Source organism: Artibeus jamaicensis, unplaced genomic scaffold, assembly GCF_021234435.1.
Source record: "Artibeus jamaicensis isolate MK-2021 breed Jamaican fruit bat unplaced genomic scaffold, CSHL_Jam_final contig_923, whole genome shotgun sequence".
In the NCBI taxonomy this organism is placed as follows: Eukaryota; Metazoa; Chordata; class Mammalia; order Chiroptera; family Phyllostomidae; genus Artibeus; species Artibeus jamaicensis.
In genome coordinates, this window is record NW_026522014.1 from 16041924 (window position 1) to 16057020 (window position 15097).

At 36.4% G+C, this 15097-nt stretch overlaps 1 protein-coding gene across 7 annotated transcripts in view; it reads left to right on the forward strand.

Moving 5' to 3' along the window:
* Nucleotides 1-15097, forward strand: part of ITGB8 (integrin subunit beta 8) — an 83990-nt gene that overhangs the window by 40937 nt on the left and 27956 nt on the right. For all 7 annotated transcript variants that reach the window (XM_037163890.2, XM_037163894.2, XM_037163893.2 and 4 more), the window contains 3 exons: nucleotides 5701-5947; nucleotides 7343-7508; nucleotides 8097-8255. In XM_037163890.2, coding sequence (XP_037019785.2) covers nucleotides 5701-5947; nucleotides 7343-7508; nucleotides 8097-8255 — 572 coding nt within the window. The remainder of the gene's footprint in view (nucleotides 1-5700; nucleotides 5948-7342; nucleotides 7509-8096; nucleotides 8256-15097) is intronic.

Here is a 15097-nt window from a genome sequence, read left to right on the forward strand (position 1 = left end):
ATGGCAAGATAAGTTCAAGTGCACAGGGATGCACCACTCAATTAAATGCATTTAGTTTTTTTGCAATTACCTTCAAGCCTTCATTATTTCATTCTGGGTGATCTTATCATTAAATCCTTAAATAACCATTATTGACATACAGCCTCCCTACTCCAAAGCAGAACTATTTCTTCCACACTCTTGGATTACCAGATAAACAAAGTCCATTTCTTTTTTGGCTCTAAGTATATTACCAGCTTCCAATTAAAACTGTGCCCCTCACCATACAAAACAATTATATGGCACAGTATGGACATATATGAGCAACAGCCAGAAAGGGATACACAAAAAATGAAAGTAAGATTGTGATGCTTGCCACCTTCTATTGCTGCCATAACCAAATGCCATACACAAGGTGGCATAAATAAGAAATTTATTTTCTCATAGTTCTGGAAGCTAGGAAGTCCAAGACCAAGGTGCTAGGTGATTCCATTCCTGAAAAGGAACAGAGAGTGACTGGGAGAGAGACAGAGACAGAGAAAGAGCTCTCTGGTGTCTCTTCTTATTAACGGCACTAATCCCATCGTAAGGGGCCCATCCTCATGAGTTCATCTAAACCTAATTAGATCCCAAGGCTTAATCTTCAAACACCATCACATTGTAGGTTAGGGCTTCAACATGTTAATGGGGAAGACACAATTCAGTCCATAGCACATGCTATATATAATAATATTTTCAAAGGCCATAAAACATTTTCAGAAATTAGTCATATTTTACATAAGAAAACTGAATTCCTAAAAGTAAAACTTCTTTTATAAGCCAATATCTGTGAGCACTGTGCAATAAAATTTGAAATCAATACAAGAGGATAAACAAAAATAATGGAGAAACTAAGAAAAGTTTCTCCTAAATAAATTCTGTCTCCAAGAATAAATCACAACTGTAGCCATAGAATATTTAATAATAGCAATAATAACATCAACATATATCAATATATGGGATGTGACTGTAGCTGCTCTCAGGAAAATTCAAACTTTAAATGCTTTTATTACTAAAGAAGAATGAACAAAAATTAACTAAGTATCCAAATAAATATGTAGGAACAACAAAAACAAAATGACTACAAGAAAAACAAGAAGGAATTCATAAGTTAAGAATGAAACAAAATTAATGACATGTAAAATAGAAATAAAAAAGTAAAATGAATGTAAATCCAAGCACTGGTTCTTTGTGAAGCACAATCATATAAATAAATTGTTAGCCAATCTAATAAGAGGACAAAAAGCAAATAAACTAATTATACAGACTATAACCAGAGAAATAACAGGGGGGAAAACTTTAAGAAAATATTAAGTATAAAAATCTATGGTTAAATGTATAAATCTTGATGACATAGATAATGTTATAGAAAAATATATGATTAAAAATTGACTCAACAAGAGGGGAAACTAGCAAATCTAAGAAGTTAAGAAGACATAAAAAGTTAAGTACACATGAAGCTTGTATGTTATTTATATCTAATTAATGACTATATTCTTTAAAAATGTCTTTTAAAAAATATTTGAAGATTTGAAATTATGAATATAAGATACATTTTATGTGTTTGCTACATTTAAATTTATATACTTAAATGAATTTAGCTTGTTCCTATTTGTAAATATAATGTAGTTGAATCCTCCCAAGACTATAAATCAACAGGTAAAGTTGGAAAACTGTTTCAGAGCCTTTTCCACAGTGACAGTAATGTCACAGTAATGATAATGACAGCAATGGCAGTGATGGCAATGAGGCTGGAGAAAAATGAGCAGACTTGAGAGATAATGGTGAGGTAGCACCCTTAGGGGCTGGTGATTGGTGATGAGCATGGGCACACCTGGGCTCTGGCTCAGGTGAGATGGGGAAGGTTGCCCTCTGTGCAGCGGGTGGCCATGACTTCAAATTGAGACTACTGAGTTGAGGTAGCGACTTATCTGTGTGAGGCTGAAGTTCTGGGCAGAGATACAGGCTGGAGATAGAGGCATGGGAGATGTCAACATGAGATGGTAAGTGAAGGCAGTGTGGGTGAAATCCTGGGTAGTAGAAGAGTGAAAAGGGAAATGCTTTAATGTCTATGTCAATCATTATGGGGCTTGATTTTATTCAATTTCCCACTGCTATTTGAATATACATATGAAAATTAGTATAAATGTCTAATGTGTGTAAGTCATCTTTCCAACATAGCTATGACAAAACTATATTTTATAATCTGCATTTATAGCAAATAGTCATTAAATTAGATTTATTTAATTCATTTAAATAATACACTGTGACATTAAAGACATGCCAGCTTTGGGGCACAATATAAAAAGCTTGTACCAACTGCAGATATAGAGGATCATTACCCCTCATGATGTACAATAAAAGTCGTTTCCACCATGATACATATAAGACTTGAGGGTTTGATAAAATGTACATGTAAGTATAAAATGTATTTATCCCCTAACTGACTTTTATTTATTTGATTTCGTTATAAATAATCACATTATTCTTTTCTGATAAAAATTCATGACTTTCAATGTAGCATCTATTAAGATATTTTTTAATTTCATGGATATTTTTATTCCTTCATATACTGACTAAATTTTTAAAAGAATGTTAGTAAATGTATATAATAATAAATATTTAAAATGAGATTTTTAAATGACATTTTCTTTTGTTTCACTTCTGAAACTATACATTTTTATTATTTTACCAATCGGTCTTGTGGAACAATAATAACAGAAATAGGTTACTGATTCTAGTTTGATGTTCCTTAAGAACTGAAATGAAATCTTTAGGAAGATAGGAGACAGAAGAGAATTTTCTAATTCTGCTTCGGAGTAACACAATGTATATGATAAAGTTTAATATAATCTATGCTTCACTAATTTAAAAAATATTTCAAATTTGATTTATTTTAATGTTGAAAAAAAGAAAGTCTCTTATTTAGTGTGGCTTAATTTAAAATAAAAGATTTTTCAGGCATTCTTTTTAAATTAACTTTTTTTCAAAAAACATAAAAACATAGAAATTATGCATTTCCCCCACCCCCGCACATGTACCCATTTCCCCCACAACAAAACTTCAGAACCGTGTTGGAGTCTGTGCCTGGCTATTCAAACCAGTCTCATTCTTGGGAAATCTCAGTCCCCTGCCCAAGTATAATTCATAGTAACTGACTGCTTTTTCTTCCTGCTACACTTTTACACATTCTGTCATGGTTTCTCAATTTCATCTAATGCAGAACATTTTAAAATTATCTTTACTTAATGTCCAGTCGTATTTGTTGCAGCCAGTACTTCAGAGTGTTCACACCATTATCTGAGTGTTTCAAAATCATTCTAACAACTTTTAATTAATTCTTTGGGCTATTCAAACCAATACTGGCAATAGCTCTAAGTAGGTCTCAACTTTTCTCCAAGTCCTCTTTCTTATTCTGTGTAATAGACTCACTTCTTCCCTTTGAAGTTAATTGAAGGAAATGAGGATCTGAGCCTTTAGAATCTCAAAAGGTATGAGGGTGAAGCTTTCCTGGAGATAATAATATAAATGGTAGCACAAACATTTTGGGGCTAGATGATACTCTTTTCCTCCTAAAGAGAGACACTATTTAAGTTTCCCCTAAACTGTGATAAAGAAATCATGGATATTAGCTTCTTTCTGTCAGAAATATGTGGCCTTTTGAAAGGCTATATAAAAATGTGCTTCAAATATTGTCTAGTTAAATATTTATGGGTGGCTATGCATACACCAAACCCAGAGGCTTCAGGGATGAATAAACAGTTCTTACCCTAATGTTGCTTAGAATCTAGTGATAGTAATGGTAGTAATTACTAACACTGAGTGAGACCAGGATTTGCTTGCTAGTCTATCAGCAGCTGCTATGTGTTGAGGGCCCTTGTGTGGCTGGCATGTGGTTGGAGCTCCCTGAATAGCTTAGGCCACAGACTCTGCCTGTTGGCCGAGATAACAACAATGTAACAACCTGCAAACTATGTGTAACTGGTTTATTTTGCTATGACTCTGTAAAAACAACAGGCATTCATCTTTAGACTGAGCCATGATAAACTGCAGTGATCCACCAAGATGCAAACACCATGTGGCCAGTGCCTGAGGCCTTCAGCCACATGTCCAAGTCAATGATTGAAAAACATCTACCCAGTTTATTTTTTAAAAATCTCTCAGTACTGACCCACACATTAAAGTTCAAGCTCCTCCTCATGAACCACTCTCCCCAATTATATTCCACTTCCGTTTTTCAACGATCCAGCCCTGTCGGCCAGATTCTGTCATTCTCCTGAATTAAAATTCTCTGCTCAAACTGCAGGACACTTGGCAGATGGGCAGGCTTTCTCACCAGATACCCGAAAAGCAGAGTCTCTGTGCAGGCAGCCCACCTCCTCCGTGGAAGGAATGGGAGGGTTGGCTGGGCAACACGTGCCCAGTTTCTCCTCCCAAATTCTTGGGCCAAAAAGTTTGGAGTGTTACAGTAAAGGGGTTTCCGGCGCTAACTGGCAAGTTAGGGATTAGTAAATAAGCCCTTCTCCCATAATTATTATGTATCAGAAGAAAAACTACTGTTCTGAATTCATTCCTTCATCTGGCTGAAAAACATCGGATTTATGAAATAATTGAAGAGAAAATATTGCTACTTTTAAGCACATTAAGACTGAAAATATGATTTGGTAGATTAGAGGATTCCTTTAATAGGTAGATGAGACTACCAAAAATGTACACAGTATACAAATTAGTATTCATTAAAATTTTTTTCCACTCAAAATATTCTCTATGGACATATGATGACTTACAAAACATTTGCTTTATTATTTACAAAAGTGAAATTCACCAAGTATTTAAATTGATAACTTTTCACCAGCTCCTTCAAAAATTTAAATGCGGACCTGCCAGGTGTGCAGAGCTGTCCTTGGGCAGTGCCCACAATGCTCCTTGTGGTGACACTCTGCCCAGCGACTTCCCTTCCAGGGCGATGCCACCTCATCTGGTGTTTCCTGAGAACCCAGTGTGCACTGGACAAATGCTGTCCCTTACACTGCCCAGGTCCCAGTGTGGCTCTGCTGGGCACTCTTCTTTAGACCACTATCTCATTCCTTCAAACAACTAACTGCTGAGAAGAATCCTATCCTGTGATTCTTGATAAGGTGCTAATTATTCTGAATAGCTTAATGTACTTCTTAGTAACAGAGTTTTCATAGCTCCTATGGAAATATGCCTTAACCCAAAAGCTTGAATTTATACCTGCATCCAATAAGAAGCAATTTTTCTTAAGATACCTTTCTGGTTTTCTTCAAACCTGAAAGCCAAGTTCAAACAAACACAGCCCCCTACTCTCTGGTGAGACAGAATGCTGCTCACTGTCTCCTGCTGTGCTTTTCTCCATACTAGAAATACACGTAATCAGTACATTCCCTAGTACATTTACACTGAGCTGGTCCATTCGCTGCTATTTCTGTCTGCCTGTAGAATTGTGAGAAATGCAGTGTAGAAGTTGGAAACTCATAATTTTGATGGTTTTCAAATTATTCAAAGTTTGATGATTTAAAATTATTCCAGAATATTCCAAATTTAACTTACTACACACAAATCTGTAATAATTGTTCAATATCTAAATGATAACTGATTCATTGGAAGCTTATCCTGAGATATTTAAACTAAATACATGATACCTGTCTTTCTTTGAACTAGGAGCTGAAGCTAATTTTATGCTGAAAATTCATCCCCTGAAGAAATATCCTGTGGATCTTTATTATCTGGTTGATGTCTCAGCATCAATGCACAATAATATTGAAAAACTAAATTCCGTTGGAAATGATTTATCTAGGAAAATGGCATTTTTCTCCCGTGACTTCCGTCTTGGATTTGGCTCCTACGTTGACAAAACGGTTTCACCGTACATTAGCATCCACCCAGAAAGGATCCATAATCAGTGCAGGTACCTTGTGTCTGAGGTGGCTTTCACAATGCTAAATGAAATCTTTTTCATATAAAATCCCACTTTGTTCTTATGTAAGGAATTACTAAATTGTATATTTTTGTTTTATTAAATAAGAAGTGAAAATATTTGGAGGGGAAGTATGTTCTTATCTGAAAACTTCTGAGGTTGCCTGTAGCTTGGGCTTCTTATTTTATATATTTTTAAAATATCATTCACTTTTTGTCCCCCAAAAACACAAATAACATGAGTGCTTTGAGACAAGCTTCCTAATAACTAGGTTGCCGTGTATAGAAATACCTCTTTGAAAATTCTGTTTCTCCTTTTTTGATGACTTCATTTGTCGAATAAGGTTTGTCAAATTTATAGTACGTACGTTGGCAGTACTGCATCTATCTTCCCATTACTGTGTTGTGACTGTTTATAATTTTGTTGCTTAAAATGCGACTTCACAGAAAGCTCAACTAGCACTTGGAAGGTAGGTCAAAAGATGAGAACCTGCTTGCTAGATCAGAAGAGCCCTTTTTCTTATCATTTCAGAAGTCTAATTCTAAGTAGTACATGCCCCACTATGAAACAAAAACTGACTTTAAAAATACAACTTTCTCACGCAATATTCTAATTAGCCTGTTGAATTTTCAGAGAGAAATATAAATGTTTAGTTCTTCTTTAATAAAATGTTTATTTTAACATCTCCATTCCTACTTCCATAAACTGCCCGAATCACTTTGCAGTACACATTCTAATTTCCCAAAACAGCTCTGGGCTTTGGGGCGGGGCCGAAACATCTGCCTCCTCCCGCTAGGATGCACCTGAGGAACCATGCTCACTTTGTGGAACATCATGGAATTCTCAAAGCAATTTTAATGAGCTTTGACTATTCACCAGCAACTGCATACCAAGTATCACTTTTAAAAATAGCACAGAATTCTAAAGTAATCTAACAGTAGTATATATACAATTTTACCTTAATTCCTAACAAACATTTCCCAAGATGTGCTTTTCAGCTGTTTCATGGTCAAATGTGATAGGAAACCACTACAAATTCTTATCCCTTCTTAAAAATTAATACACTGGTGAAATAAAATCCCTTTGGTGTCCTGTATTATATAAGAAACATGTTTAATCTTCTTCATTTTTTGGACACCAAACTGCTGTGTTCCTCTTTCCTAATTGCCAAGAAATATTCACCAATGTTGAACTTTTCTCTGACTTTATAAAGTACAGACTTTCTCTAATAAAGTTTCCTTGGCAAAAAAAAACAAAAACAAAATGAAAAACAAAAAGCTGTGCTACCTTCTCACACCAAGCACACGCTTTTACTGTGAGTAGTACTTTGGCTCTGGGAAGGGAGCATGGCAAAGCAGAACCTGCACTTCTTCTCCCCCCACACAGTGACTACAACTTAGACTGCATGCCTCCCCATGGGTACATCCACGTGCTGTCTTTGACGGAGAACGTCACCGAGTTTGAAAAAGCAGTTCATAGACAGAAGATCTCTGGGAATATAGATACACCTGAAGGAGGTTTTGATGCAATGCTCCAGGCTGCAGTCTGTGAGGTAAGAAGTTTCACACCATCGAGTGTTTGCTCAAAAGGAAAACTCCCCAAGAATTGAGAATTCCTGCTTTACTTTTGATTTATGGATTGAAAATGGCATAGAAGAATAGTTTCTACCTCTTACTCGTCACCAGTGTTACTCATTTTGGTATGTGTTCAGGACAGAGAGGCTAAATTTGGGGTAGGCTATAAATAGGAAAAGATAAAAGGGAATGAATAATGTATGCACTTGGAAATGCTTTCCAAGAGTGCTGCTCTTTTCACTCACCACCATCCAAGAAAGAACCAGAAAGTGCCTGCTGCCCTGGTCACGTGATGTGGGTGCTCCGCACTTCTTAACCACGACTTGCCCTTCTTCTGGAGGAATGCCACACAGCTCCAGCCCAGAGCTAGTGTGATCGAATGGCTGTGGTAAAATAGGGAATACACAAATGAATGTTAATTCTGTTTATGAAACAGCATCGTATTTATGCACATCATTCTAGCCTGACTTTATGTTTGTGCACTTGAATTTAATGTTTACTTAAGATAAAAACCACAATACAAATCTATGTTATTGTACAAGGTCTAATTATATGTTTATTTTAAGAGTCATATTGGATGGAGGAAAGAAGCTAAAAGATTGCTGCTGGTGATGACAGATCAGACATCTCATCTTGCTCTCGATAGCAAATTGGCAGGCATAGTGGTGCCAAATGACGGAAACTGCCACCTGAAGAACAACGTCTACGTCAGATCAACAAGCATGGTAATTAACGCAGCTGCTGCAGCTTAGTTGTTATGACTCTTGGTTGAAGTATAAGGTTAAGTGAGCAATTCAAGCTATTCTCATACCAAGAAACTACCTCAATGAGCATCATATGTAGGCAGGACAAGCCATGAGAGAGAAGGTCTGAAACAATGAAATCTATAAATGCTGGTCAATAAAATATAAAGCTGAAATACTTTGACAATATTTAGCAGCTGACTTTCTGATATGCTACAAAGCACTTTATAATTTATGAAAGCAAAAATAATAGAAGAGCTTACTTTTTGTGCAACTGAAGGACCATATAAGGGAAATGTGTGTGTGCACGTGTGTATAAAATAAATGTAAATATAAATGTGTATGTATATTATATGTAATATATACACATGTATAATATATGCAATTATATGATGTATATATACATGTATATATGCATATTTGATATATATTTGGATTAATATTATATATATATGTTTGGCTTCATATAAATAAACTCATTCTGCAGAGTTGGTATCTCAACATATATTAAGGATTGGTAAGAAAAGTGTATTTGGCCTGAGGAAACCTCACAGTGTACAGATAGAATCCAAGTAGAGATGAGGAAAAAATGGTAAACAAGGGCGGCTCTCAGTATTCTGTACTTCAATTCTTCCCTGTGAAGCTTATCTATGTTCAGGGGTTCTTTTTTTTTGAAATCAGCAAATACCTACATTGCTTCCTAAGGGTGTTTCAGTTCTGAGTCATATATTTACATACACTCTTCTAGTACCATATATTTCCCAGAATCATCTACTCCACATGTGGAAAATTGACCACATGAAGCATCATTTATTTCTGACATTGACAGATATTTTCACATTCACGCAAATGTTGGAACAGAAACTTCCGAACTGTCCCAGATCTTTGTACCGTAGTGTCTCAGGATTTTTTTTTCCTGGCTCCCCTAGGCCAAAACAAAAACAAAACAAAGCAAAAACAAAAATCTGACAATTCTATTTATTAAGAAGTCAGGTCCAAAGAACTTAACTATTTATGTCCTAAAACTTAGCAGCCAGTTAAAAATTAATATACATATATTTGTGTCACTCTTAGTAAGTCACGTATAGGAACTTCCAAGCCGCGGAATCAAATTGGACATCAACACCTTCATTTCCTGTTTCACACTGATTTTCATCCTGCCCAGCTTTGTAAAGGCTTGATGTCCTTCAAAGGAACAGAGCCAAATGTAGTCTTAAAACTGAACTACCTCCAGGCACCTGAGAGAAGCCAAGGACCTCCATGTTTTCCTTGGAATTTTAAGACATTTTGAGGCACCCTGGTGAGTGGACTGCACTGTTCCAAGGCACCTCATGCCCAGTTTGGGAACAGCGATATCAAAAGCATATAAATCATGCTGAACTGTGCGTTGTTCCCATGAGTAAAATTTAAATTGATTAAATTTAGTTCATCTGGACGCTGTGCCAGACATATTGAAAGTCTAGAGGAGCAACTGCACTCTCACATGAAACAAGTTCAATCCTCGGTTAGTTTAGTCTCTTGAAGGCAGCCTCATATTTTAAAGATTTTTAAAGTGAACTAGAGTTTGAATTTTAAAATTTAGGATTGGGAGTTTTATTCCCCCTGTGTCTTTTCCCTTTGTTAATTCTCTTTTACCCAGCCACATTTCACTTTGGTACATCCATCCCCTTCAATTTAGTCATTTCTTATCTTTCCTTCCTTCTAGTTAACCTCTTCTAATCTGCAATACAGTTTGCATTTATTTACTGGGGAGTGGAGGAGGAGACAAGAGGCATTGTTTTGTTGTGAGACAAAGAGAAGCTTTTATTCAGGAAAAATAATAATCACATTATTCTCAAATCGTATTGCATTATTCCTCTGAAGCTTGGCCAAGCCCCTGAAGTCATCTCTTCATAATTGCAATTTAGAGGGTGCTGTTGCTCAGCTAGAAAGGATTCCTTAAGGCAAAGAAATGCTCTTTTAATTTTCGACATAGGCCACACCATGTAAGCTTAGGGAAATAAATTCTAGTCTCATGGAACTTCACAAAGTATTGGGACAGGCTCCTATGAGATCAGGAATTTGTACATTCTGTCCTGAACTTCATTTGCCTCCTTTGACATTGGCCCCCCTACTTAAAAGGATGCACATTTCATGTGTCATTGATATGTATAGAGTAAAAAAAAAAACGAGTTGTGTATTGTTAATATCTTAGAAAATACTTTTGTCTCATTTTAGGTCTGTGTTTTAAGGGATCCTCTTCCTAAGAATTCTCATTCCCTTCATTTCTAGGACACTGCCCTAAAAGAAAAGTTGAAGCATTTTGATTGACCCCTTGACTATGCATTTATATACACACGACATGTTATTGCTTTAGATGCAAAGCTACCCTGAACCTGACTCTATACATATTTACTGTTCATTTTAAAATGACCTCCATCCTCTCCTATTTGGCCATTATAGAGCAATGGTAAAATGTATAAGACAAGCAATCAAACACTTTACTCCCTGAATTTATCTCGGCCAGCCATACCCATAATGTCGAACGCCATCTGAGTTTCTTGGTCCAAGATTCTGGTGGTTTTATTTATAGAAGGAAATAACTGATAAAAGACTTTTTTATATGTGTAAATTACCTGGGCCAGAGCTCTGCTGCTTGCTCTCAGAGCTATTTCAATATGACCTCCAAACTAAAAACAACTACCTTGTTTTGAATATTTACTAATCAAAACCCCTCCAGCAAACACCATGTACAGAATCCAACTTACCTTACAACAGCTATTTAGGGTGGCCATAATTATTTTTTATAAACACAAAACTAATGGTAGAAGAACTGAAGTGACTAAGGAGAGACAGATAAAAAGTTTAAAAAGTAACAAAGCTGGGGCTCAGTCCAGCTCAATTTACAATATCAAAATCTGTATTCTTAACCACTTTGCCATGGTGTCTCAGGGTTAAAGTAGAAGAAATAGAGCAATTTTTGCTCTTTCTGGTTGCAGTCTTACTTATGGAAGAAATAAAGCACATAATTTGGCTTACATAAATTGCAAAACAAGATACAATTTAAAGGAGTTTATAGTTACATATTATTACAGTATTTTATGTGGCAAATGAGGATACTAGTAAATAAATTACATTTTCCACAGCTTTTTCTCCCAAGTGCTGGAATGAAAAACTAGAGTAGTAATGTAATTTTATAATTTATCTAATACTAATGACAGTTTAAGATATGGTATTCTTTTGAAAATGGTAGATCTTAGTATAAAAACTATGAATGGTGTAGAAGATAGGTTATTAATACTAAGAATCTGGAATTTCTCCCTGTCTTCCCACCCACTACCTCCAGGGTAAATCCCAGCCTCACACAGAGCCCTCATAATCATTCACCCTACCCTTGGCAGAGGCCAAGAATAACACCAGGGTCTCCAGTCGCAATAGAAGGGGGCTAAAGAACAAGCCTTTGGAAGAGGCATGCAGTTCATACAATGAACCCTTATTAGTGGGATTTTTAAATGTCGCTCTCAGTCCTGGATAGAGAGATGCACACAGGCAAGATTGCACCATCATTTTCTCCGTTGTATTCAGTTGCTTAGGTTTGGTGTTTCTTTCTCTACTCCGTCTTCTTTTTTTCTGTGCCTCATCATATTATAGTCAGTGTTTCTCCATCCCTCCTATCATATAACTCATCACAATTTCCTCATTTCTGGCTTCACAGTTTATTCTTTCTCATTTGGATAGAGTAGCTGCTGAACTGATCACCATTTGAGAGCCCTCATGCTGAATTGCAGAAGGCATGTTAGGCACTATTTGAGAGTTTTGCTTCCTTATGGGTAAAAAATGTTAATATTCTGCCTCTGACTTTTCATGCAGCTTTGTTTAACATGCTCTTCATTTATAGCAAGTCATTTAAAAAGGTTCCTTTTTACCATGTACCTCAACAACTTGGAATTAGATTAGATTTTTCCAGGACTGCAGATGAGAAAGAGAGCTTGAGAAGATATTTTGCTAATTTAATCTATAACTTTGCTGCCTGAGGGGGGGGAACCTTTCATGAAGTTATTATATCTATCTCTGTTTTATTCTTTTCTGATTGGGCTATTTCTGATACTTTTCAATATCTGCTGATATCAGACAGCATTCCACATAAAGATACAATTTTAATTTTTTAGTAAAGAAACAATTATTTTGCTCTGTGACTAAGAAATAGCCTCTTTAACTTCAGAAAATGTTAAATGTCTCTTTTTTTTTTTCTGAGTCTGGGCTTCTTTGTTCCAGATACATTTTTATTTTACCAATGAAATTACTAATTCACTGAGCAGTTATTTTGAGCTGGGCACTATGCTAATCAAATTGCTTATATTATCTTATTCAGGCTTCACCACAACCTTTTATAGTTGAGTAAACTGAAACTTAGAGGCATCAGGTAATTTTATGCAAGGTCACGGAGCTACTACAAATATCTGAGTTCAGACCCACACCTAAGGCCTCTAACACCAGAATCCACTGATGTGCTTCAACCTGATGCTGTGCTGGCTGCCTCCATTTATTGCCATTGATCCTGAGCTAGGTCACCCGCCAGACCCTCAACATACCTCAGCTCATTGGATCTCCATATCAGCTTGGCCAGACAGGCATCATCATACCTATCCACAATAAATAAAGTAGGGAGGGAGAACAAATATCTTTCCCAAAATATTTGCAGACTTCTAGCTTACTCCATATGCCTCAATCTTAATACTAAGTCAGTACAGCCACCTGTCAGGAAATCAGTGAATGCGAGTGATCACACTGAAAGGAGCTGTAGTGGAAGTCATTTTTAAAAATATTTTCAGCACTTTCAACTCTGAAGATTCTTCCTAAATGTTTTAAACACTTGAAAAAGATGTACTTCCTAAGCCCAAATTCATACAGTGTTCCTTATTTTGCATTATACTGAATCCTATAGCTAGTAAAAAAGAAAATCTAGAACAACCCAGATCTGCTACCTGTTGCATAGACTGAGGCTTAACAGCACAAAATAGTTATTTCAAGTCAAATAGAGAAGCCACCTAAATCAAAACAATCATTTTAAGGGGGGAAAAAGATGTATTAATCGATAGTTAGTCTCAGAATAATATTAACAGTAATAATTTGGCCAAACTAAAGCATATAATAAAAATTTTAACCCTATTTCCTGATTTTCACTTTATTTTTATCTGCTTAACATTGCATAAAATATAATTTTTTAAAGTAATTAAAGAGATAAGATCAGTTCACAGTGTTGGTACTTTGGGGCTTTAGGAACATGCAAAATTGGGAAAATAAAGGAAATGTCACCCAGGCAGAACGCACCTAAAAATTTTTAAGCCCATGTGTACTTGTTTTTTAAAACACTGTTACAACTTTAAAATCAACACATCTGATACCAGCTGCTCTGTGAACAGTCTGCTTTAAATGGTAAATGCCATGCAAACAATACTGACCTCGATAACTCAGGTGAGATCTAATTTGAAGGCTTTTCATGGTAGGAATAAAATAGCCAGGAAGTCACTTCTGAAAACAATATTTAGTTCCTTTTTTTTAATTCAAAGCAAAAGTTGCACCCAGAATCGCCTAGGCCAGGCTTAGACTAGCACTGCTTTTATTGATGTAATGGCTCTGATGCTGAGAACAAATAATGGTTTGCTAAAGTGAAGCAATGAAAACAAAATTGGATGAAAATATTTATGAAATGGAATGTTCCAATTAAATGATATGTTTCAGTTCATATTTAAGCATAGAACTTTTTACGACCACTCCCATTGATTAAAAGGCTTGCAGAAATGATCAGTCCACACCTCTCACTTCGGTAACTAGGATACCATGGTTTGCCGTTGATACTCTGTTGGGCAGAAGCCACACACTCAAACACTTCAGAGGCCAGGTACTAAGGGTAAATAAGTCAGGCAAGTCAAATAAAGCATATGCAAGAGCCCAACCTCTAGCCTTCAGTAATGGCCTCCAAGTGCATTATATTAAGTCTTCTGTTGAAAGCTGTCTTTTATTAGGCAGTCCTATGGTGCTTGGCTCTTACCTTTAAGTAACACCACCCAACAACCCAGTGAGGTGTAGATACTGCTATCACCTCCCTTTTATACATGAGAAAATAGAAACCCTATAGAGAGCAGGAATTTGTATGGTCACACAACCCTGCGGAGTATTGCCAATGGTAAATGCCGAGCAGTGTGACATCAGGACGTGAGCTCCTACTCACCACTTAATCTAAACTTAGAAATTACAGAATGGTAAGTAAAGCCTTCATACATGCTAACACATTTACTCCCTACCAGCAGCACTCTGAGAGGTCAATACTAGTATTTGCGCCTATTTTATACATATGGAAACTGGACCACACAGAGGTTGAGACAGCTGTCCAGTGTTACATAGCTAGGAATTGCAGAGCCAGGAGTTGAGGTCCCAAGTGGTCTGTGTCCGGAGCCCCTGCTCTTCATATGGTTCTCGACTGGAGCAATTTTGCCCCCCAGAGGACATTTCAGTGTCCAGAGCCATTCTGGCTGTTACTACTGGCAGAAGGGTGAGAAACTAAGATCTAGTATACAGAGGCTAGGGATGTTGCTAAATATCCCACTACACTGGACAGGCGCCCCCACCACAACACAGAATACCTGGCTCTCAAATGTCTATAGTGTCACTGACAAGAAACCCGGATCCAAGTGATTACTGCTATGTAGTCATGTACATAGACAATAGGCTGAAAACACATAAAGGCTTCAACTCTAAATGAATCTGTTATAAGATTGCTTTCATGCTGTTTGTTTCTTTCCTCTAAAAAGTGACCTGTAAGAAAATAATTCAGATAACTGAAT